Source organism: Macaca mulatta, chromosome 6 (genome assembly GCF_049350105.2).
Source record: "Macaca mulatta isolate MMU2019108-1 chromosome 6, T2T-MMU8v2.0, whole genome shotgun sequence".
NCBI classification, from domain to species: Eukaryota; Metazoa; Chordata; class Mammalia; order Primates; family Cercopithecidae; genus Macaca; species Macaca mulatta.
Window position 1 is genome coordinate 163604482 of NC_133411.1, and position 25857 is coordinate 163630338.

A 25857-nucleotide genomic window follows, 5' to 3' on the forward strand; every position below is an offset into this window, starting at 1 on the left:
TCCACCTCCCAGTTCAAGTGATTCTCCTGCTTCAGCCTCCTGAGTAGCTGGGATTACAGGTGTGTGCCACCACACCTGGCTAATAGTGGACACGGGGTTTCACCATGTTGGCCAGGCTGGTTTCAAACTCCTGTCCTCAGGTGATCAGCCTGCCTCAGCCTCCCAAAGTGCTGGGATTACAGGTGTGAGCCACCATGCCTGGCCCTATTTTTAATTTTTTGAGAAATTTCCATATGGTTTTCCATAGTGGCTGCACCATTTTACATTTCCACTGACAGTATACAAAGCTTCCAGTTTCTACACATCCTTGCTAACTCTTGTTATTTTCTGTTTGTTTTGATACTAGCCATCCTAATGTGTGTGAGGTGAATAAATGTGGTTTTTTTTTTTTTTGGTTTTTCAAGACAGAGTCTCCCTCTATCACCCAGGCTGGAGTGCAATGGCACGATCTCAGCTCACTGCAACCTCTGCCTCCCAGGTTCAAGCGATTCTCCTCCCTCAGCTTCCTGAGTAGCTGGGATTACAGGCGTGTGCCACCACACCTGGCTAATTTTTGTATTTTTAGTACAAAATTTAGTTTCACCATGTTGGCCAGGGGTTTCACCATGTTGGCCAGGCTGGTCTCAGACTCCTGACCTGAAGTGATCTGCTTGCCTTGGCCTCCCAAAGTGCTGGGATTACAGGTGTGAGCCACCGTGCCTGGCCAATGTGTTGTTTTAATGCAATTCTAGGGGGAACGTTTAAAGTACTCAAAGGAACTAACCTTCCTTTTTGATAATCTAGAAGCATGGATTTTTTCTTTTTTTTTTTCTTTTTTTTCTTTTTTGACATGGAGTCTTGCTTCGTCACCCAGGCTAGAGTGCAGTGGCGAGATCTTGGCTCACTGCAACCTCTGCCTCCCAGGTTCAAGCAATTGTCCTGTCTCAGCCTCCCGAGTAGCTGGGACTACAGGCACATGCCACCATGCCTGGCTAATTTTTTTGTATTTTTAGTAGAGACGGGGTTTCACCTTGTTGGTCAGACTGATCTCGAACTCCTGACCTCAGGTGATCCGCCCACCCCAGCCTCCCAAAGTGCTGGGATTACAGGTGTGAGCCACCACACCCGGCCAGAATTTTTCTTTTTATGTATAAATGACTAACAAATTGTTCTGCAACTTAGCAAATTTCATCTGATTAAACATCTTCTGATATGTGGATTAGCCTTTCCCACCTCCACCACTCCTAATTTGAAGGACAGTGATTAGTTCTGTAATGCTGCAGCAGGTCAACACTTGGTACTTGCTTTCTCCTCAAAACCGTCTTCCCCAAGCTTCTGCTCTCTCTCTCTCTTTGGTCTCCTCTGATATTTCCGGTTCCCTGCTGCTGCCCCTCCTTGTGAATGAGCTGTCCTCATTGTTCAGCTTTCCAGCTCTGCTCTAACCGCCCCTCCTCAGCCCTCCCCTTCATAGTCCCTGAACATTCCCCTAGCTTCACTCACACTGCTGGGTCTGGAGAACTCTCAGATCCTTGTCTTCATCTCCGGGCCCTCAGTTAACCTCCTCCAGGAAACTAAGGGACAATGGGAGGCCCTTTAGGTTCTGTGTGCCTCCCTAAGACAAACAGAATGGGTCAGAAGCACAGCATAGACACATCTAAGTCACACACCCTCGGCTCCATGATCTGATGGACATAGACACAGTATGGTAAACCATGCATGTGTGGGATACTGGATGCTGCCATTCCCTTAGCAGTCTTGGATCCCAGAGGTGTGTCTCACCACACTGAATATCACCTTATTGTAGAGCTAGCTGTACATTCTTTTTCTCACAACCTGAGCCCTACACATCAGTCAGCATCTTAATCTGGACCCTCAGAAGAAACAGGCAAAGCCGGGTGCGGTGGCTCATGCCTGTAATTTTGGGAGGCTGAGGTGGTAGATCACCTGAGGTCAGGAGTTCGAGACCAGCCTGGCCAACATGATGAAACCTCGTCTCTACTAAAAACACAAAAATTAGCCGGGTTTGGCGGCACATGCCTGTAATCCCAGCTACTCTGGAGGCTGAGGCAGGAGAATCGTTTGAACCTGGGTCATGCCTGTAATCCCAGCACTTTGGGAGGCTGAGGCAGGAGAATTTCTTGAGCCCAAGAGGTCAAGGCTACAGTAAGCTATGATCATGCCACTGCTCTCCAGCCTGGACAAGAAAGACAGACTCTGTCTTAGAAAACAGAAACATAAAACAAAAATAAATAAATAATTTAAAATTAAAAATTGAGCTAAATTTACAATAATATACTAGACAGTTTTGTTTGTTTGTTTGTTTTTGTTTTTGTTTTTTTTTTGAGATGGAGTCTTGCTCTGTCACCCAGGCTAGAGTGCAGTGGTGCAATCTGTGTTCACTGCAACTCTGCCTCCCGGGTTCAAGCAATTCTTCTGCCTCAGCCTCCTGAGTAGCTGGGACTACAGGCGTATGCCACCATGCCCAGCTAATTTTTTGTATTTTTGGTAGAGATGAGGTTTCACCATGTTGGCCAGGCTGGTCTGAAACTCCTGACCTCAGGTAATCCGCCCACCTCAGACTCCCAAAGTGCTGGGATTACAGGCGTGAGCCACTGCGCCAAGCACTGGGCAGATTTTAAGTGTACATTTCAATGACTTTTGACAAATGTAAACCCCTATGAATTATAGGATTTGGACACACAAGTAGCTTATTTAGAGTAATTGCAAGATGGAAAAAGCATGAAATTTGGAGTCAAACGATCTGCTTACCCATTCAAGCCTCTGCACTAAACAGCTGTGTGATTTTAGGCAAGTCCCTTCCCCTCTCTGGGCCTTGGCTTCTGATTTGTACAATGAGAAGGCTGACTCCCCTCCCCCAACCTTCTGCCCAGCCCCAGGTCCTCATGTCAGAGCAGGTATTCAGCAAAGGTCACACAAGATCTCCTGAAATTTTGAAGAGTTACTGTGTCCTGCTGGCCTTTGCAAAGTGAATGCAGCTCACCTGGATCCTTCCAATCAAATTCTTGGAGAAACTGGAGAAATAATAACTTTAACAATAAACCAGATGGCAGGAAACCAAACCAAGCCTTGTATCCTTTAGGAATGTACCTAAATGTTTGTAATCAAACCCTTCTCAATTTTTTTTTTTAAAACTCTAGTACATAAATAAAAGAAGATTCTAAAGGGATTTGCTTCAAATTCACAGCAAGTACCAAAAGCACATGATCTGCCAAGTAAGTTGAGTTTAGCTGTTTTTGTTGTGTGGAAGCTGACTTGCCTTGCTAAAAGCAGTAAGGGCTTCTCCAACAAAATGAGATTAATTCCTCACATTTATGTAGTATTTTTCACTTTTCAAAGGCTTCCTGTCAATTAACACTTTGTAATTCTCCCAACAGCCCAATGAGGATTCTCCCCGTTTTATACTACAGGAAGCAGAGACACAGAGAGGTTTTACGGCTTGCCCAAGCTCACACAGCAAGTCGGCTGCAGAGCTGGAATTCCACCCAGGCAGCCTGGCTGGAAGCCCAGGCCTTTCACCCCTATGCCGCACTGCCTTGCGTTACACCATGCTGCTGATTAAAGAACTTTCTAAACAAATCCATTCATTGGTGAGATGAGCAGCTCTGAAAGGCACTGAGGTCCCTATTCTGAGCACTTCAAGTGGAATCATGGTGGAGGCATCTTTAGAAGACAGTTAGGTTTAAGGCAAAGGGCTGGGCCAAGCATCCCTTTTACTCCAGAAATGAGGGGATTTGATGAATCTCTTGTGGATTCTAGCCTTTCAGGTCAGGACAGTGACAAGTCCTCCTTGCCCCTGGGCTTCCAGATCGAAAATGTTTTCCCAGCCTGCCCACCATCCTCTCCTCAGGAGCACTGGGATCAAGTGAGCTGGGAGAACAGGTGGCTGTGCATGGATCATCCTGGAAATCTGACAGCACAGTCCCCAGTCCAGGGACTGGGGAGGAGGAACAGCAGAACACTAAATTACAGGGTGTTTGCTGCTTGATTAAATCAGTGTACTCTGTGCAGCACTGTGGAGATGCAACACGCTGGGCTCACTCCTGGGCTTGAGGCCCAGATGTTAGTCACAGAGCTGCAGTCAGAGCGCCAAGGGCTCTCAGTAACACCTCTTTTAACCACTTCATTTCACTCATAGGCCTACAGAGTCCCAGAGAGGGAAAGCAGCTTGTCAGAGGCCACGCAGCATTCTTTCAATACATACTGAGTGCCTACTGAATGCCTACTAAAGGTGAATAAAATAGCCATGTGCTCCAATGTCATGGAGCTTACACGTTAGTGGAGGCAATGGACAAAAAGCAGATAAACACACGAAATCAGAGGTTGTGATCTGTGCTATGGAGAACATGGAGTACTTCAGCCAGGCTGATCAAGGGTGGTCCCTCTAGAAGGGGCCGTTTAAGCTGAGTCTTGAAGAATGCGAAATATCGAGTGTTTGTGTGTGGGTGGGGGGAGTGGGAATGCAGTGGGAACACTATGCCCTAGGGGCCCGCAGGCTGGGATGAGTTTCCATGTGTTTGTGGGACTGGCACAGAGCAAGGCCAGGGACAAGAAACAGAGAAAATCTGGAAGTAAATGGGTTCTGGAGCATAGAGGGTATGTGGGCCAAAGTGAGAGGTCTAGAGTTTATTCTTGTAATAGAAAGTTAGGGAGGGTTGTTTGTTTGTTTGTTTTTAAGAGAGTGGCAGACATACTGCAACATTTCCTGCTTTTCCTAAGTGAGGGACTCCTGGGAAGTTTACAAAAAACACAGAAGGCAATGATACCCATGCAAAATTAGCCCAGCCCAGCTTTTCCTTATCTTTATCTAGAGTCTCTATGCATTTTGTCCACATTAGGTAATTAGGCCATTCATGTTCCTTCTAAGGAACCTAGAGATATGTCTTAAATTGACCTACAGATCCAAGTACTGTGGAAATTGGCCAACCTCTCTGATCCATGCCTGTTGTTGGGACAGGCAGTTAGGCAGCCCCATCAACTTGCCACAGCCTTTCTGCACCTCACTCCTGTGATCATCCTTTTTTCCATAGAGATAGGAAACGTTAGAAACTATCAAGATTGCTAGAATTGGAGCCTGGGCACAAGACAAACCTGGGCAACATGATGAAACCCTTTCTCTACAAAAATACAAAAGAGTGGCTGGGCCCGGCAGCTCACGCCTGTAATCCCAGCATCTTGGGAGGCCAAGGCAGGTGGATCACTTGAGGCCATGGGTTCGAGACCAGCCTGGCTAACATGGTGAAACCCTGTCTCTATTAAAAATAAAATTAGTCAGGCATAGTGTCACATGCCTGTAATCCCAGCTATTCGGGAGGCTGAGGCATGAAAATCTCTTGAACTAGGAGGCAAAGTTTGCAGTGAGCCATGATCATGCCACTGCACTCCAGCCTGGGCAACAGAGCGAGACCCTGTCTCAAAAAAATTTATATATACAAAAAATTAGCTGGATGAGGTGGCTTGTACCTGTAGTTCCAGCTATTCAGGAGTCTGAGGTGAAATAATTGCTTGAGTCAAGGAAGTTGAGGCTGCAGTGAGCCATGATCATGCCACTGTACTCCAGCCTGGGCAACAGAGACCCTGTCTCAAAAAAAAAAAAAAAAAAAAAAAAAAAAGAAAAGAAAAGAAAAGAAAAAGAAAAAAGAAAAAAATAGTTTCTAGGATGGGAAGAAACTTCCAGAACATTCAGGCTTTTTAGAAATAGGAAAATTGAGGTCCAAAGAAGAAAAGGAACTTTTCTTGGTCCCATAGGAAGTAGCAATAGAGCCAGAACTAGAAAGCAGCCCTTTTCCTATATCTCACTGCCTGGTACTGCCCCAGCCGAAAGGGAAGCAATATGACAAACCTGAGGCGATGTTTCTTGTTCTACCTCACAAGAGTTTGGGGAATGCTGCAAATCATTACCCCTTTCTTAAGAGACTGAATATGAATGTTAAAGTCTTGGAGATGTCCTGCAGCCAAACACTCATTTAACATTGCTTAACCCAATGTTTCCCAGAATGATTTGATGATGGACTACATCTTCGCATATATTTAATCATATTCTGGGAAACGCTCCTTGAAAAGTGCCACCCTTAGCAAAAAACTCCACTATCCACTATCATAATGGTGTAATAAATGCTAGCTATTGTCATTATCATTATTAATTTTATTATTAACGGCAAGGGCTATAGTTTATTATTTTTATTTATTTATTTTTTTGAAACGGAGTTTCACTCTTGTTGCCCAGGCTGGAGTGCAATGGTGCAATCTCAGCTCACTGCAACCTCCACCTCCCAAATTCAAGCGATTTTCCTGCCTCAGCCTCCCGAATAGCTGGGATTACAGGTGCCGGCCACCATGCCCAGCTAATGTTTCTATTTTTAGTAGAGATAGGGTTTCACCAGCTTGTCCAGGCTGGTCTCGAACTCCTGACCTCAGGTGATCCACCCGCCTTGGCCTCCCAAAGTGCTGGGATTAAAGGAGTGAGCCACTGCTTCTGGCCTATAGTTTGTTTGTTTGTTTAGAGACAGAGTCGCACTCTGTTGCCCAGGCTGGAGTATAGTGGCACGATCTGGGCTTACTGCAACCTCTGCCTCCCAGGTTCAAGCGATTCTCCTGCCTCAGCCTCCCAAGTAGCTGGGATTACAGGCGCCCACCACCACGCTCAGTTAATATTTGTATTGTTAATAGAAATGGAGTTTCACCATGTTGGCCAGGCTGGTCTCCAACTCCCCATCTCAAGTGAATCTCCTGCCTCGGCCTCCCAAAGTGCTGGGATTACAAGCATGAGCCACCACACCCAGCCAGGGCTATAGTTTATACTTTGGCTCATGTGATTTCAGCTTTCTCCAAGTGCCTTGCACAGTGCTAAGTCCTCAGAGATGATGGCACAGACCAATTAATCAACAAACAATGACAATTTGTATTGATTCTGGATCTCCTAGGTCACATGGCCTCAACTGGGATAAAGGGCAGCTCATTTGTTTCCTGTCCTCTACCAAAGGAAAGGCCTGGGGGAAGCCTTGGCAGGGGAGGATCATAAACATATCCGAAGGTCACCAAATGCTAAAACAATCTGCCCTATCTCCTGCCCTCCTTTTTAATCTCAGCAAATCCTACTTCCCAGTTTTAAGTCCTAATTGAAGTCCAGGTACCTCCAGGAAGGCTTCCCTGACTACCTCTTTCCTCCCACTCTCACCTATGATACTCTGCCTCTTCTTTAGTCTCCTGAACTTGTCTGTTCCATATATTAACGACTGGTATGGCATTAGTTTGTGCAGGTGTAACACTAGTTAAAGTGTGCTGGGAGTAACACCAGAGGAGGGGTGGGGCCTGAGGCTCACTAGTGTTTGCTGGGCCCATCTAATCACATTTAAATTCAATTTAAAAAATACTATGTGGACCAAACAAAATGTGCCTGTGGGCTGAAATTGGCCAGAGGACTGACAGGTTGCAACAGCTGGAATATTATCTGCAGGGGAAAGGGCATTGGACATGCAATTTTTTTTTTTTTTTTTTTGAGACAGAGCCTCGCTCTATCACCAGACTGGAGTGCAGTGGCACCATCTCAGCTCACTGCAACCTCCGCCTCGCTGGTTCAGGCGATTTTCCTGCCTCAGCCTCCCGCAGAGCTGGGACTACAGGCAGCACGCCACCACTCCCAGCTCATTTCTGTATTTTTAGTAGAGACGGGGTTTCACCGTGTTAGCCAGGATGGTCTCGATCTCCTGACCTCGTGATCTCTGCCTGCCTCGGCCTCCCAAAGTACTGGGATTACAGGCATGAGCCACCGCACCTGGCCTTTTGGATATGCAATCTTTACAAGCCCTGGAGTTTCCACCAACTAGCAGTATGACTTCAGATAAAACACCTCATCTTTCTGAGCCTCAGTGTCCTCATCTTTAAAATGGGGAGGCACTTGTTCCACCTTCTTTGTGGGATTTGAAGAATACTTCTCCTGACTCTATGCCAGTGACCACTACCCCCTTTACGATAATAGCAAACATTTATTCAGTACTCACTATATATCAAGCACTGTTCTGAGTACTTTGGGTGTATTAATTCAATCCCTACAATAATCCTTAGGGGTGCAGGGGTAGGTGCTTTTATCGTCGTCATTTTACACAGGAGAAAACTGAGGCAGAGAGACACAAAGGAATTTGCCCAAGGTTACAAAGCTGGTAGGTGGCAGAGCTGAGACTATTGAACGCTTTCATAAATATTGGCTCATTTAATCCTCTCAAAGACATAATGAATTTTACCCAGCAATTCCCTTTCTGATATTTTACAGATGGAGACACTGAAACTCAGAGAAACAAAGTGACTTGCCTGAGGTCATGCAGCTAGGAAGTGGGCAAAGCTGGGCCTAAACCCAACTTTTTTTCTTTTTTTTTTGAGGCGGAGTCTCACTCTGTTACCAGGCTATAGTGCAATTGTGCGATTTCGGCTCACTGCAACCTCCGAATCCCTAGTTCAAGCGTTCTTCTGCCTTAGCCTTCCAAGTACCTGGGATTACAGGCACGCACCACCATGCCCACCTAATTTTTGTATTTTTAGTAGAGATGGGGTTTCACTATGTTGGCCGGCCAGGATGGTCTCAATCTCCTGACTTCGTGATCTACCCACCTCGGCCTCCCAAAGTGCTGGGATTACAGGCGTCAGCCACCACACCCGGTCTAAACCCAACTCTTTTGACATCAAACCCTTTCCCCATTTTTCTGTGCCACATGTGAAGGACAGGCAAATGGTCTGTGAGGAGAACAACGTGCTGGTATAGGGAGTTTTGTTTCCAGGTGCAGGGACCATGTCTTGTCCTTTATTGTTTCCACACTAGTCTCTAGGGCTGGGCCCTTCTGTCTTGGAGCTTGGCTCCCATATTTGACTGAGTGACGGTTCTCTCAGGCAGTCTCACCCAGGGACTAGTTATGCTCATGTTGCGAAGAAATTTCCTTATGCCCTCATTTTGGCTTCTGATTTCCACTTGTCTCTATGAACTTGGATGTTTCTTGACCATGGAATGCTCAAACATGGTTACCTGAGTTCGTCCAACTGTGTGGTTTTTGCGTTTTCTATGAGTACTATCTATGTCTCTTGTGATGTGGTGTCACGATCTGGAATGGGAGGGGTGATACCTGGGTTCTGATCTTGATTCTGCTGCCTTGGCACCCTGGAGCAAGTCACTTAACTTCTGTAGGCCTCAGTTCTTCAGCTGCCAACCAAAGATAATCATGTCTATCCTGTCTCCATGAAAGCCCTTTGGAAAATACAGGGTGATCCAAACAGCAAGTGGGTCACTGGCTGGGCACTGTGACTCATGCCTGTAAGCCCAGCACTTTGGGAAGCCAAGGCGTGAGGATCACTCAAGTTCAGGAGTTCAAGTCCAGCCTGGATAAAATAGAGTGTCTCTACTAAAAAACTGAAATAAAAAAAATGGGCTGGATGCACTGGCTCATACCTGTAATTCCTGCACTTTGGGAAGCTGTGGTAGGCAGATCACTTGAGGTCAGGAGGTCGAGACCAGCCTGGCCAACATAGTGAAACCCTGTCTCTACTAAAAATACAAAAATTACCCAGGCGTTTGGGCACCTGTAATCTCAGCTGCTTGGGAAGCTGAGGCAGAGAATTGCTTGAATCTGGGAGGCAGAGGTTGCAGTGAGCCGAGATTGTGCCACTGCACTCCAGCCTGGGCGACAGGGCGAGACTCCGTCTCAAAACAAACAAACAAACAAACAAAAAAAACAGAAATTAACCTGGCGAGGTGGCGGGCACCTGTAATCCCAGCTACTTGGGAGACTGAAGCAGGAGAATCATTTCAACATGGGAGGCGGAAGTTGCAGTGAGTTGACATGGTGCCATTGCACTCTAGCCTGGGTGACAGAGCAAGACTGTCTTTAAAAAAAAAAAAAAAAAAGATGGCCATAGTGGATCACCTGAGGTCAGGAGTTCGAGACCAGCCTGGCCAACATGGCAAAACCCTGTCTCTACTAAAAATACAAAAATTAGGCCAGGTGCGGTGGCTCATGTTTGTAATCCCAGCACTTTGGGAGACTGAGTCGCGTGGATCACCTGAGGTCGGGAGTTGGAGACCAGCCTGACCAACAAGGCGAAACCCCATCTCTACTAAAAATACAAAATTAGCTGGGCGTGTTCGCGGGCACCTGTAATCCAAGCTATTCGGGAGACTGAGGCAGGAGAACTGCTTGAACCTGGGAGGCGGAGTTTGTGGCGGTGAGCCGAGATTGTGCCATTGCACGTCAGCCTGAGCAACAAAAGTGAAACTCCATCTCAAAAAAAGCAAAAATTAGCCAGGCATGGTTACGCATGCCTGTAATCCCAGCTACTTGGGAGACTGAGGCAGAATAGCTTGAACCGGGGAGACGGACACTGCAGTGAGCTGAGATTGTGCCACTGCACTCCAGCCTGGGCGACAGAGCGAGACTCCGTCTCAAAAAAGAAAAGAAAAGAAAAGAAAAAGACACAGTGTCTCCCTCTGTCACCCAGGTTGGAGTGCAATGGCATGATCAATGGCTCACTGCAACCTCAAACTCTTGGGCTCAAGCCATCCTTCTGTCTCAGTCTTGCACTATAGATATGCGGCACCACACTCAGGTAATTTCTTTTTTTTTTTTCTTTTTTTTTTTTCTTGTTTTTGAGACGGAGTCCGCTCTGTCGCCCAGGCTGGAGTGCAGTGGCCGGATCTCAGCTCACTGCAAGCTCTGCCTCCCGGGTTTATGCCATTCTCCTGCCTCAGCCTCCCGAGTAGCTGGGACTACAGGCGCCCACCACCTCGCCCGGCTAGTTTTTTGTATTTTTTTAGTAGAGACGGGGTTTCACCGTGTTAGGCAGGATGGTCTCGATCTCCTGACCTCGTGATCCACCCGCCTCGGCCTCCCAAAGTGCTGGGATTACAGGATTGAGCCACCGCGCCCGGCCTCTTTTTTATTTTTCTTAAAGACGGGGTCTTAGTATATTGTCCAGGCTTGTCCTGAACTCCTGGTCTCAAGGGATTCCCCATCCTTGGCCTCCCAAAGTGCCGTGATTACAGTTGTGAGCCATTGTGCCCAGCCTAAAAAAATTTTCCAGTTTGCTAAAGTTAGCCTATTTTATTTTTATATTATATTTTATCATTTACAAAAGACATATATATATAAATATAATTTAGCACTTGGCCCTTGACAGTGTTGCTCTGGTTGCCAAAACATTGATGCAATCAGGAGTGATCCTGTATTCATTCATTTATTCCTTTGTTCAGAAAAGACTGAGGGCCTGTTCGTGACCATTGATAAGTACTCCAAGGAACACTAAGATGAATAAGGTATAATCCCTGCCTTATGGTTACTTATGAACAAGGCGTTCTCATAAGTAACCATAACTGAGTGGAGAAAATGAAAAATATATGTTTTAGGAAAACTGCCACTAGAAGATAAGAGTTCAGAGAAATCTACTTTAACTATGGAGATTAAATAAGATTTTGTGAAGAAGTTGACATTTGGTGCTGATCCTTGAAGGACAAGTAGAATTCAGGACAAGTGGAAATGGAAAGGTGTTATTGGTAATAATAAAAGTAATGAAAAGGAATATTACTTAGCATATACTCTGCTATAAATGTCATTGTGCTATTAAACACATCTCACTTAAGGCTCACTGAAAGCTCTATGAGAGAAGTAGAATTATCATCTCCAATTTACAGATGGGGAAACTGAGGCTTAGAGAGAAGTTAAATATTTACCTAAAGTCACAAGGTAGTTGAGCCAGGATTCACAGTCATGACCTCACTATTAATAGCTGTGTTATATGAATAGAGGCAGGAAAACACGGAGCCCACAGGGGTTTACATGGGAAACTTCTGGGAAGTAGGGAACACGTCTGTCTTGCTTACTTTTCTATGTCCAGGGCCTAGCAGTATCTGGTACATTGTAGATGCTCAATACATATTTCCTGAGTTAAAGAAGCAGTGAGTGGTCCACTGTTGCTGGAGTGTAGGGTGTGTGCTGGAAGGCAGTAGGACAGGAAGTTTAGTTAGGGTCAGGCTGTGCTGGGTGTGAATGTGGAGATTCAAAGCAGAGGCAGGGTCTGAGTCCATCACAGAGCCAGAGAGCTGACACAGACAAGTGTGGTAGACTGGATCACAGTGGGAGTACAGTTAGTGAGGAAGCCCATCACGGGACAACTTGGGAAGTACAAAACTCCAGGGAGGGTAGTGGGGATGGGAGAAGAGGCTGCATAGGTAGAACTGATGAGAAGAGGCTGGGATGGTGCTTGTTTCCAACTCAGAGGGGTGAGTGTGTTAAAAGTTATTTATCAGACCTTCTTCATTGCAAACCATCCTCCTCATTGACCACCCCTCTTCCTCTGAGCCTCCTTTCTCATCTGTAAAGTGGGGATAGTCATGGAAAAGGATTGGCCTGGGGGTTAAACGAGGAATTATGGAAATAGTCAGTCCCCACCCCACCTCCTCCTTGTATGTTAGCTATTGCCATTTACATCTACTTCACAAGAGGAGATCCTGGCTGAGCCTCTTCCCAAGAACTGAAATAATTATGTGATGTGTGCCAGAAGGCCCAAGTGTCTTCAGGATCTTGAAAAACACTCCCCAGCTGGCACTGTTTTCGCCAAGGCCCCTCCCTTTGCTAACCCCACTCACTTTGTGTCAGTGTAAGAGGCTTCATACCCAAGGGGCCCCATAGCAGAAGAAGTAAGTGATTAGCCCAAGCTCTTCCAGAAACACAAGGCTCTTTGGAAAACCAAACTCAAAGGGAATAAAAGTAGTACATATCCAAGCATGTTAAATTTTCCTTTATAATAAGCACAGATAAGGAACCATTCCTCCTTTCTTTACCTATTCACTGCTCCCCCTCCAATGGAATAAAATTTCATGTAAACTTTGTATTTTCTTCCTGCTCATAAGCCAGACGGGCAGATATGCTTCCTGTTTTGTGGATGGAAGGCTCAGGAGGATGCCCAAAGTCATTCAGCAAACTTGGAGATGGGACCCAGGTTATAAATCAATTCCCCCAGCTCTCTAGTCTCTCACACAGCCTGCTCTCTCTTTAGGAAGTTGTCTGCACAAGGAGCAAACAAGAATATAATTAATTACAAATAGGTTTTTGTTTTGTTTTGTTTTTGAGACAGGGTCTCACTGGGTTCCCCAGGCTGGGGTACAGTGGCGCAATCATGGCTCACTGCGGTCTCAACTTCCCAGGCTCAGGTGATCTTCCCACCTCAACCTCCCCAGTAGCTGGGACTCCAGGTGTATGCCACCATGCCCAGATAATTTTTTTTTTTTTTTGAGATGGAGTCTCACTCTGTCACCCAGGCTGGAGTGCAGTGGTGCGATCTCGGCTCACTGCAAGCTCCATCTCCCAGGTTACGCCATTCTCCTGCCTCAGCCTCTGGAGTAGCTAGGACTACAGGCGCCGGCCACCAAGCCCGGCTGATTTTTTTTGTATTTTTAGTAGAGACGGGGTTTCACCGTGTTAGCCAGGATGGTCTTGATCTCCTGACCTCGTGATCCGCCCGCCTCGGCCTCCCAAAGTGCTGGGAATGTTTTGTATTTTTCTGTAGAGATGGTGTTTCGTCATGTTGCCCAGACCTACCTTGAACTCCTGGGCTCAAGAGATCCACCTGCTTTGGCCTCCCAAAGTGTTCGGATTACAGGCATGAGCCACCACGGCCCAGTCCAAATAGGTATTTGGACCCATTTTATTAATTTGGTGGGTTTCATTTTTTGAGACAAGGTCTGGTCTCGCTTTGTTGCCTAGGCTAGGATGCAGGGATGCAATCACAGCTCACTGCAGCCTCTACCTCCCAGGCTCAGCAATCCTCCCACCAAAGCCTCCTGAGTAGCTTAGACTACAGGCATGTGCCACCACGATTTATTTATTTATTTATTTATAGAGACAGGGTCTCACTATGTTGCCCAGGTGGGTCTCAAATTCCTGGGCTCAAGCAATTCTCCCACCTCTGCCTCCCAAAGTGCTGGGATTACAGGCGTGATACACAGCACCTGGCCTAGTGTTTAAGCACATGATGTGTTTAAACTCTAGGCACAAGTTAGCCTCATCTTTGTCACTTTCTGCCTAAAGCATATTTTGTCTCTTTTTTTGGCCTCTCTTTTTTTTTGGCCGCAGGTTAAATATTGCTCAATTATTTGGTTCCTCTAATTAGAGTTTACCCTTTAGAAAGATAGGATTCACCTTGTTTGGTATCTTCCTGAGGCCTAAGTATTTGAGGGATTCTCCATGGATATGGCAATGGAGGGAAGAGAGGTAGGCTGTACAGAGTGGTGCAGTGAGCAAGAACAAGGCCTGGAGATATAGAACACCCTGAAACACCCCACTCTGATAGTTAGCTGCTGCCTGTGATGCTGAGCACCCACTTTACTTTCTTTTCTGAATTTCAGCTGCCTTCCTTTGTAATTTGAAGACAATAACCATTCCAGGACCTAGCCTGTAGAGCCTGGCACATAGTAGGGGCTCAGTAGACATTTAGGGAAATAATAACTATCCCACTGGGTTATCATGAGGATTAAATGAGATAATGAATGTCAAGTATTTCCCATAGAACCTAGTGTATACTAGTTACTCAATAAAAGTAGCTATTCCTGACTATTTGATCATGACTAGTATAGTAGTCCCCTCTTATCTGTGGTTTTGCTTCCTGATGTTTCAGTTACCTGTGTTTAACTGTAGTCAGAAAATATTATATACAATAAGATGTTTTGAGAGAGAAAGAGCACAGTTACATAAATTTTATTTATTTTTACTTTTTTTTTGAGACAGAGTCTCGCTCTGTCACTCAGGCTGGAGTGCAGTGGCGTGATCTCGGCTCACTGCAAGCTCCACCTCCCAGGTTCATGCCATTCTCCAGCCTCAGCCTCCTGAGTGGCTAGGACTACGGGCGCCCACCACACCCAGCTAATATTTTTTTATTTTTAGTAGAGATGGGTTTTCACCGTGTTGGCCAGGATGGTCTCGATCTCCTGACCTCGTGATCTGCCTGCCTTGGCCTCTCAAAGTGCTGGGATTATAGGCATGAGCTACTGCGCCCAGCCATAAATTTGATTACAGTCTATTGTTATAATTGTTCTCTTTTATTATTATTGTTTATTTCTTACTGTGCCTAATTTATATATTAAACTTTATTATAGGTATGTATATGTAGGAAAAACATAGTATATATAGAGTTTGGTACTATTTGGAGTTTCAGGCATACACTAGGATAAGGGAGGATGACTGTATTTAGAAATATATGCATATAGAATACGATAGTTGGTTAGGAATCAAAAAAACCTGAATTCAAATCCCAATTCCATCTTTTTTTTTTTTTTTTTTGAGACAGAGTCTCGCTCTGTCGCCTAGGCTGGGGTGCAGTGGCGCAATCTTGGCTCACTCCCAGGTTCAGGTGATTCTCCTGCCTCAGCCTCCTGAGTAGCTAGGACTACAGGCACCCGCCAGAACGCCCGGCTAATTTTTTAAATACTTTTAGTAGAGACGGGGTTTCCCCGTGTTAGTCAGAATGGTCTTGATCTCCTGACCTTGTGATCTACCCGCCTCGGCCTCCCAAAGTGCTGGGATTATAGGCGTGAGCCACTGCACCCGGCTCCATCTTTTTTTTATTAAAACTTTAAAAAAAATAGAGATAGGGTCTCACTGTATTGTCCAGGCTGGTCTCTAACTCCTGGGTTCAAGCGATCCTCCTGCTTTGGCCTTTCAAAGTGTTGGGATTACAGGTGTGAGTCACTGTGCCCAGACCCAGTTTCATTATTTTAACATAGAAAAAGCTACTAGATTTAGGATAAAGAGATTCAGGTATGAGACCTGGCTCTGTTAGACTCTGCTGTGTGACTTTGGGTAAGGAAATTTAGTTTTCTTTTTCTTTTTTTTCTTTTCTTTTTTTTTTTTTTTTTGAGATAGAGTTTTGCTCTGTCACCCAGGCTGGAGTGCAGTGGGGGTAGTCTCAGTTTACTGCAAGCTCTGCCTCCTGGGTTCAAGCAATTTTCGTGCCTCAGCCTCCTGAGTAGCTTGGATTACAGGTGTGCGCCACTATGCCCAGCTAATTTTTTTATTTTTAGTAGAGACAGGGTTTCACAATGTTGACCAGGCTGGTCTCGAACTCATGACCTCAGGTGATATGCCCGCCTCAGCCTCCCAAAGTGCTGGGATTACAGGTTTGAGCCACCGTGCCCAGGCGGGAACTTTACTTTTCTGAACTTTGGTTTCTTCATCTGCAAAACAAGGAAAATGAGTAATCATTATGATTTCTTTTTCCAGTTCTAACAGCTTCTAAGTGTAAGATGTTGTCTCAGCCAGGCATGGTGGCTAACGCTTGTAATTCCAGCACTTTGGGAGGCTGAGTTGGGCAGATCACCTGAGGTCAGGAGTTTCAGACCAGCCTGGCCATTATGGTGAAACCCTGTTGCTACTAAAAATACAAAAATTAGTCGGGTGTAGTGGCGGGCGCCTGTAATTCCAGCTACTCAGGAGGCTGAAGCAGGAGAATTGCTTGAACCTGGGAGGCGGAGGTTGCAGTGAGCTGAGATCCCGCCACTGCACTCCAGCCTGGGCAACAGAGTGAGAGTCAAAAAAAAAAAAAAAAGATGTTTCACACAGGTCTCTTACTTTCTCTGGCCCTAGTTTTCCTCTCTCTGGGGCAGGCCCAGGGTAGGCAGATCTCAATACCCCTCCACTCTCTACACAGCAGGGCCTGGCCATGCTTGTTCAACCCTGTCTCTGACTGCGGAGTAGCATGAACGAGTTTCTTGTCCACATAGTGCCATCGTACCCTCACAAGTTCTCAGGGGTCAGGGAAGGGTACTTCTCTACCTCCAATTACAAAAAGAACGACCAACAATAATAATTATGTCCCCTATTAACAAAGTTTAGAGAGGGTCTAGAGTGAATAATCTCTTCAGGTAATATTTATCAATAAATTTTTAAAAATAAAGCTGTGCATGGTGGCACGTGCCTGTGGTCCTAGCTACTTCGGAGGCTGAGGTAGGAGGATAGCTTGAGCCCAGGAATTTGAGGCTGCAGTAAGCCATGATCACACCACTGCACTCCAGCCTGGGTGTGACAGACTTTATCTCTTCAAATAAATAAATAGTGCATTCCAGTGGCAATGTGCAATAATTTACCTTCTGATTAAGAGTACACGTAATGCACTTAGTAGATTCCTGGTGCAATTCATTGAGTAACATTACCTTCCTTGGTACCTCTTTTGAAGTACTGGCTTGTCTATAAAATTTACACAGCACCTTGACTAACATTGTCTCACTTGACCCTTCACAGGAGCTCAGAGGGTGGAAGCAAGTCAGGCATTATTTACCCCCATTTTTCCGCCAGGAGAGGGGTCCAGGGAAGTGCGGTTAGCTGGCCAAGGTTTGGAGGCTGAATAACCCAAGAGTTGGAATTAGACATGGTATTACCCGGCTATCCCTACCAGTACTTCTCCCCTATACAGGTTACAACAATCCTACAGCTCAGCCTTGCTGGCTGGGGCAGTTCCAAGAGGCTTTTCATTCAGTCTTCTCCTAGATCCAGCAGGTTGTGTGCTCTAATTCTTGTTTTGGAGATGGCCAACATTCCAGGCTGTTATGTTATGTGAGCACGTGGGATCACAGCCAGTCAGAAGCCAGGACTTCTCTAAGTGAAGTCATAAGCACCAAAGGGATCTTGCTAGACACGCAGATTTCTAGGTCCAGTCCCAGACCGAGCCTGATTCCTAATACTTTGGCATGTGCGTTCAAAGAAGTCTTCCCTTATCACCCAAACAAAAGTAGCCCATCTAGTTTAACTGATTACCACAGTTTAACTATTTTCATAGATACTAGACAATAATTTGTTTATCACTTTTTTATTGTCTCTTTCCCCACCTTAGAATAAATTCCATGAGGATAGGGACTTCGTTAGCCTGGTTTATACCAAACCCGTTTCCTAGAACCCTGCAAGGCCCCCACAGTACGAGGTCAGTAAGTATTTATTGACTAGAATGTACATTGAAGTTTGAAACTGCTGTCATACGTTGTTCCTTCATTTTACAATAGTGAAACTGAGGCCCACGAAGCTGGAAGTCACTGCTGCAGATGGTAAGGGGCAGGGCCAGGATAAAATCTCAGATCTCAGAAGTCCCAATCCAGGGATGGTTCAACTCCGCCCAAAGCAATTCTTGAGGAAAAAAACGACATCCACTTAAAAGAAAAGACATTTTCTGCCCATAAATACAAGGTTTCGCGGTGGGGAGAAGGGCCTGGTCTGGGTGAGGGCTTTGGTAATTCCGTTCCCACTTCCTAGGCGCCCGCTGCCCTCAAGGGCTAAGGAATCGCCTTCCAGGCCCGGAGTCGAACCCATCTCCGGGTAGCGTCGGGGCCAGGCCCGGCGGCGGCGAAGCGCGGAGCACAACCCGCTGAGGTGCGGACGGCTCACCCAACCAAGGTCACCCGGGCGGGGACCGAAGGGGCTAGGCCAGCCGCGCACAGGGGAAGGGGCAGCGTTGGTGCGTCCTCGGGACGGATGAGGGTCCTCCTTCGGTCTCCCGGAAGTCAGGAATGACATTAATGGATCCTTCCCCTGAATCTGACACCCAGCCTAAAGAGCGCGGGCAGGCCCTGCCGCCCGCGTGGCCCGGTCCCATGTGCTCCACCTGAAGCCGCTCTCACGCGCTGGCCCTTTAAGACACCTCCCCTCCTCGCCCAGCCTTCTCTCCTATCCCCCTCAGCGCCCCCACCTACAACTCCCGAATTGCATCAGGCACGTGCTCGCCCCCGTCCGGTCTGAGTGTCCCTACCCCCAGCCCGGGAGGTGCTCTGAGGAATCGGAGACGAGGGGCGGGGCGAGGGGCAGGACCGCGGAGCCGTGCGCGCGCGCTCCCGCCGCCTCCTGCCCGCCCGTCGCCCAGGGCCCGGCCGGCGGGCGCGCCCCCGCTGCGCCGTCCCCCCTCGCCCGCCGCGTCGTGAGGCGCGCGCCCGCCCGCCGCCTGCCGCGGATCGCGTGGTCTGCTCGGCTCGCCGCGCCTCTCCCCCGTCCGTCCATATTGCTGCAGCCCCCGAGCCGGGAAGCCCGGGCCGCCCCGGGGGCGGGGGGGAGGGAGGGACGGGACTAGAAGCCTGCTGGGCTCGGGGTGGGGGCGTCTTGCGAGGAACGGGCGGGGGGGGACGCACGCCAAGGAGGCCTGGACCGCAGAGTGGGGGGCCTTCCTCCCCCCCCGCCCCGCTAGTGGGCCTCGGATTTACGGCGGCTGCATCTAACTGGGAGGGGGCCGCACCTCGCGTGAACCCCGACCCTTCTCCGCAGGGACTGGGGCCCGGCGCCCCGGAGGAAGGCGTCGCGGGCGCTGTGCTAGCCAAGTTCGAGGCGGGGGAGGCAGCTTCGGGCGCGCCCGGCTTCTCCGGGGGGGCGGGCGCGCAGATGGCCACTCAGGTGGAGCCGCTCCTGCCTGGGGGCGCCCCGCTCTTGCAGGCCGAAGAGCACGGGGGGCTGGTGAGGAAGAAGCCGCCGCCGGCGCCCGAGGGCAAGGGCGAGCCCGGGGCAAACGACGTCCGCGGGGGGGAGCCGGACAGCGGCGCTCGGAGACCCCGGCCGCCCTGCGCCAAGCCGCTCAAGGAGGGCACCGGGCAGCAGGAGCGCGAGAGCCCGCGGCCGCTGCAGCTGCCCGGCGCCGAAGGCCCGGCCGTCAGCGACGGGGAGGAGGGCGGCGGCGAGCCAGGCGCTGGCGGAGGAGCTGCCGGAGCCGCGGGCGCGGGGCGCCGGGACTTCGTGGAAGCCCCCCCGCCCAAGGTGAACCCGTGGACTAAGAACGCATTGCAGCCGGTCCTGACCACCGTGAACGGACAGTCCCCCCCAGGTGGGTTTCCCTCCTCGCCCTCCTGGGCCCGGGGGCCTCTTCCGGGGACATGGGAGTCCCCTCCCCCAGCACCTCCAGGGCCCCGGGGTCCGCTACCGGTCATGGTGACTCGGGACTTTTTTAAATTGCCTCCTGGTTGATCCTGGTCGCCGCGCCCTCCCCCAACCGCACACTCAGGGATCTGCCCCTGCCCGAGGACCCGGCCTCCGGGAGGCTGCGGCCACCGCCTGGGCCTCAGCGGTTAGTGGGCAACGGTGTGATCCGGGCCTACCTCGTCGGCAGAGGGTGGGCGCTGGTTTCAGTGAAACGATCCCCACCGCATGCTGGTGTAGGAGACGGTTTCTGGTTTGAACCTTCCTTGGGAAGCCCCTCTTCCCACCCCGCCCGGCGCTCCCCGTTTTGGTAGCGTTGCGAGCGTCCCCATGTTGTAAATGTTTAGTGAGCATATGTCATGGGCAACCCAGTGCCCGGCGCGGAGTACATGCCGGCCGCACGGATTCGGGGATTAAAAGTTAACAAGTTTTGTTCTCGGGGAGATGATCTTGGGCGGTAGAATCGCCATTTGGAGACGGGTTGAAGGGTTAGTTATGGAGAGAAGAAACCCATCGTGCTACCGAATTCGGTGGTTTCCCTCCCCGATCCCGGGCACCTTCCGCCTTAACAAGGAGCCGGACGGCGAGTGTGCTGGGGGAGCCAGTTAGGAGGTTGGCGGAAAATGTGAGGCGGGTGAGGGGCCTGCGGCGACTTGAGGGGCGTGTGGCGGCGGGGGAGGGAGTGGCCCGGCTGGGCGGGCGGGTGACAGTTGGGCGCCATGCGCCGCGCCGGCGTCCCGCGGGTCGCTCGGCCTCGGCGTTCGGCGCGGGCCGCGGCGCTGGGGGTGGCAGGCGGGTGCGGGCCCGCGGCGCCGAGTGTGCGTGTGCGCGGCGCGGGTGTGTGCGCGTCCCCCCTTCCCGGCATTCCTCTGCAGCCGGGACAACGTGGTGCCTCCCCGCGCGGGGAGCGGCATGTGACTGCCGACCGGCGCTCCGCGAGTCCTCCCTCTCCCTCCTCCGCGTTTTGGTCCTTTTGGACCGTGCCCCTTTCCAGGGGGAGGTAAGGGTTGCAGGAAATCCCAGCAGAGCCGTGTCAGCGTGGGGAGAGAGGCGGTGCAGAATATGGAGTCTGCTCCTGGGCTGCCTTTGCCGAGAATAGATCGTCTGCTTGGATGGGGGGGGCGCGCCCACTCTTCCCTCGGCCGGCGCATAGGGCGGGTCTCCATTCTTTGGTTTTGGGTCCGTTTGAGGTGGGTCGGTTTGAAACTGTCTTGTAGTTAGAATGATGGCCTCTGGTCGTAGCCCTGGTGCTTTTAAAAAAAACTCCTCTCCTGCCGTAGCTGATTGAGGCTAACTGGTTTAAACCATTGAAAATAAAGGGGGTGCTTAATGCCTTTACAGTCAAAGAAGTAGAAGCACTGCTAGTCCTAGGGAAGCCAGAATAGCCAGTCCTGAAAACAGCATGTTGCAATTTTTATTTCTTTTCAGGTTGCTTCATTTGGAGGAGAGGACATTGGGGGTTTACTAACAGTCCCTCAAACTGTGTTCTCTTCCTTCTCCCCTCCTTCCCTTCCCCCCTTTCCCTTCCAGAGCCCTCTTATGCAAAAGACAGTGCAGAAACCTCCGTTTTCTTTCACATCCCTCCTATCCACCTACAGAATGAGGGAAAACAACTTTAGAACACTCTTTGGTCCTTCTCCACTCTTTAAACTCAAAAGGGTATAATCATCCGCGGGAGAGAGCACTCCTTTTAAATGGGGCTACTCATCCTGGCTGCTGCTTGGCTAATGGTGAACCTGCCTTGTGGGTTTTAAATCAGCCATGACATCAGGTGGTATTGGGTGCCTGAGCTGGCATTTTGTGTAAGTCCAGGAGCCCTTGATAGTGTGCGTCACTGGGGTTATTGATCGTGGGAAGAAGACAGCTTGGCTGGCATCTCACCTTTTTCTCTGAGTGGAGAAGCTGACTTGCTTTAATTGCCCAAAGCAAAATTCTCAGTAAGGGTAGATTTGCTCTGTTATTGTTTTTTGGAATCTTAAGGTAAGAGAGTGTCTACTCATTGGTTTAGAACCTTTGGAATAGGTTTTGACAGCCTAACTCAAGTTAATTCCGTAGCTTCTCTCTCTAAGCTTGTTGTTAGGACTTGTGTGTATTTTGAGAGAGAATTCTGTGATTGGGCTGTCAGTCTTATAAGGCTAGATGGTGGCACTTTCTCTGGAGTCTACATGAATCTCTGAAGTGCTTTTCCAGCCCTGGTTTTATTTACAGCTTCGACCAATTTAAATGTGACGCTAGTGGAGTGGCTGTGTGGTCTTGGGAATTTTTGTGTTCTGTGATGCATATGTTTTTGGGAGTCTACAGAAATGAGTACCTCATAAGCAAACTAAAAGCTTTCCAAAGCTTGCTGTAAATGCCTATTTTTAGCCTTACTTTTGGCTCAGATGTTGGTGTTTTAGTTCTTTAAGGGACACATGCAGTAACTAGTAATAAAATATGTTTTGTGATATCTCTCCTTTCTTGTGGGGTTCTGTATTCTGCTTTAAGCATCCAAGTCTTACATTTGTAGTTTTAAGTCTTGGGATTTGCATTTTGGTTTTTTAGATCTCCCTCCCTCCCCAGAGTATTTTTAAATGTTTAAAATTTTTGCCTTATCTTAGCCATACCCCTTCTAAGTATAAGGTCCAAGATGTCTAAGTTAAGAGATGATATATATAGCGAAAGTTCTGGGGTCAAACTGCGTGGGTTCAAATGCCAGCTCTACCACTTGTTAGCTGTGCCTCCTTGGGCAAGTTATTTAACCATTCTGTGCCTCACCTTCTTAATTTGTATAATAGGTATTTATGATTTACTTGCCTCATGGGGGTATTATGAGAATTCGTTGTTATGATAAGTGTATTTAGCCCATTGCCTGGCAGGTAAAAGTTGTTACTCTGGGTCTTGGTGGGACTTTTCTCTGGGTCTCAGCTTTTCTCTACCTGTAATATAATGGGGTTGCTGAATGCAGATCTTTCCTTTTCTTTTGTTATATCATTACTCCATGACATGTATGGGATCTGTCCCCTTAAAACTTGACTTTTGCTTATCCACAGACATGAAGGGCATGGGATGGATAATTTAAAGGTTGGTGACTCTTAAGAATTAGCTGTTTTTTGCTTCGGAATGTGGTGAGATGAATTTTTAAAAAATAAGTTTTAATTTTTTAATTTGCCTTTTGTGAAGATTTTCTTTTGGGGGGAGTTGCACGTGTGCTTTCAGGGATATGAGGAAAAGTCAGCCTAACTGGACTGAAAGTTTGCTGTGGCTGATGCACGTGTAGTGCCGTGAGACTTGAGAGTACAGATAGTCCCCAACTTATGATGGTTCAATTTATGATTTTTTGACTGTATGTTGATGAGAAAGTGATACACATTTATTGGAAACTGTACTTCAGGTACCCATACAACCATGGTTTTTCACTTGCAGTATAGTATTCAATAAATTAATTACATGAGACATTCAACACTTAAAATAGGCTTTATGTTAGATGCTTTGGCATCTGTAGGCTAATATCAGTGTTCTGAGTGCATTTAAGATAGGCTAGGCTAAGTTGTTTTATTATTATTATTATTATTTTTTGAGACAGTCTTGCTCTGTTGCCCAGGCTTGAGTGCAGTGGTATGATCTTGGCCCACTGCAACCTCCGCCTCCCGGCTTCAAGCGATTCTCCTGCCTCAGCCTCCTGAGTAGCTAGGACTACAGGTGTGCGCCACCATGCCCAGCTAATTTTTGTATTTTTAGTAGAGATGGGGTTTCACCACGTTAACCAGGCTGGTCTTGAACTCCTGACCTTAGGCAGTCTGCCCACCTTGGGCTCCCAAAATGCTGGGATTACAGGCGTGAGCCATGGTGCCTGGTGCTAGGCTAAGCTTTGATGTTCAGTAGGTTAGGTGTATTAAATGCATTTTCAATTTAATTATATTTATTTATTTTTTAGACAGGGTCTCACTCTCACCCAGGCTGGAGTATAGTGGCACAATCATAGCTCACTGCAGTCTTAAACTCCCGGGCTCAAAGGATCCTCCCAGTTTAGCCTCCCTAGTAGCTGGGACTACAGGTGCATGCCACCACACTGGCTAATTTTTTTCTGTATTTTTTATAGAGATGGGGTTCTGCCATGTTGCCCAGGCTGGTCTCGAACTCCTGGGCTCAAGTGATCTGCTGGCCTAGGCCTCCTGAAGTGCTGGGATTACAGATGTGAGCCACCATGGCTGGCCTTATGGTATTTTCAGGATGTAACGCCATCTTAAGTCAATAAGTGTCTGTATATCATTTCCACAAGCCCGCATCCACCCTAGCCGGGGTAGTCAGTAGGTTTGTTTTGTGTACACCTTTAACTTGATGTGTAGTAAGAAACCTAGTGCTGAAGTTTGGAACAAGGTCTGAGACTTAAATGTTTATGTTCAGCATCATTTTTTTTCTGTGTCCCTTTGAAATGCAACCAACTAGCCCAAAATTTAAAAAGATTATAATTCAGCAATCCTGTGGTGCCCCAGAGATCCTCTGCTGCACTGAACTGGGCCCATGTAAACCTCTCTGCTTTGCTTCCTGGGTGTGGGCCCTTCCCCAGATTGCCCTGGTTGCACTAGCTGGGTGTCTGTGTGGATCTAGAGCATCACCATGACCTTGCAGTGTCAAAGCGACTTCACCGTTATTAAGAGCTGCTTTTTTTTTTTTTTTTTTTTAGAGATGGAGTTTTGCACTTGTTGCCCAGGTTGGAGTGCAATGGCACAATCTCAGCTCACCACAACCTCTACCTCCCAGGTTCAAGCGATTCTCCTGCCTCAGCCTGGCGAGTAACTGGGATTACAGGCATGCACCACCATGCCCGGCTAATTTTGTATTTTTAGTAGAACGGGGTTTCTCCATGTTGATCAGGCTGGTCTCAAACGCCTGACCTCAGGTGATCCACCCGCCTCAGCCTCGCAAAGTGCTGGGTTGGGATTACAGGCATGAGCGATCGTGCCTGGCCCTAGGGGCTACTTCTGAGCGTGCTCATGACCAGCAATGTGGACGCTGGCAAACCCTTTGCTTTCTCTGTACCTCTGTTTCTTCATCTGTAAAATCTCAGCGTATTAGACTAGGTCTAAATGTCTTAAAAGTTTCTAGTATCAAAACTTTTTTTCTAAAACTCCCTCCCCACAAAAGAAAGAAACCAAAGTAGAGCTTTATGTATGTGTAGCTTTATATTTGCATCATGATTAAGAATCCAAGCTCTCTGGAGGCTGGAGAAACTCTTCTGGCTTCAGGAGCCTAAGTCGATGGCTTGGGGGTGTATAATGGAGCAGCCAGACGTTATGTGCCTTACAGCGTCTGAAAGCACACAGCACTGTCTGAAAATTTCCTCCACCAATAAAAACTGAACCTAAATCTAACAGAACCATAGATCTAACTGCCAGTTTATAGGGAAATGGGGCTACAGGAACAGACTAATTAGCCATGAGGTAGGCAGTTACTCAGTTTCTAAATGTGAGAAATTCTACAAAACACACTATTTCCAATAGATAAATGGCATTTTTAAAAAGGAAGAACTGTTACAGATGAAGAGAGTTGAGACATCAGTCGTGCATTGTTGTGGATCTTGTTTGGATCTTGATTCTTGACCAAATGTCCAAAGATGTTTTGATGACAACTGAGGAAATTTGACTATTTTAAGATAAGAAATTATCTTATTTTGTCAGGGATGATAATGGTATTTTGATTATTTTTAACTGTGTAACTGGATATATTGTGCACCCCCAGCTAAAAACTGCTTGGTTAGTCTATTCAATAAGACTTCAGGCTTTTTCCTATCGTACACTTGATCTTAGCCAAAAGGCCAAGAAGCAATATAGTGTGAATCACTTTCTCTTCTTCTAAGGAGAGGTCACAATTAGGACACCCTTTGAAGGGGAGAGTGGGAGGCAGCTTTCATCGGGAGCCTTCAGCTGGCCTGGCCCCTTTGCTTCTGGACAGGTAGTTTGAGTTTCATACT

At 47.9% G+C, this 25857-nt stretch overlaps 1 protein-coding gene and 1 long non-coding RNA gene across 8 annotated transcripts in view; one reads left to right on the top strand and one right to left on the bottom strand.

The window, feature by feature from the left end:
- LARP1 (La ribonucleoprotein 1, translational regulator) overlaps nucleotides 1-25857 on the top strand; it is a 140384-nt gene that overhangs the window by 58387 nt on the left and 56140 nt on the right. For 2 of the 7 annotated variants that reach the window (XM_028849857.2, XM_028849858.2), the window contains exon 1: nucleotides 18932-19815. The exons of 3 other annotated variants lie outside the window; for them this stretch is intronic. In XM_028849857.2, the coding sequence (XP_028705690.1) occupies nucleotides 19380-19815 (436 nt within the window). In that variant the 5' untranslated portion in view covers nucleotides 18932-19379. Of the gene's footprint in view, nucleotides 1-18931; nucleotides 19816-20770; nucleotides 20908-25857 lie in introns of those variants that run through there. 2 more of the 7 variants (XM_015141307.3, XM_077937369.1) reach the window with 1 other exon arrangement.
- On the bottom strand, nucleotides 17935-20226 carry LOC106999009 (uncharacterized). The gene is made up of 2 exons (XR_001445624.3): nucleotides 20087-20226; nucleotides 17935-18140 (listed from the first exon to the last, which is right to left on the bottom strand). It is a non-coding gene; the product is annotated as an uncharacterized LOC106999009 (long non-coding RNA).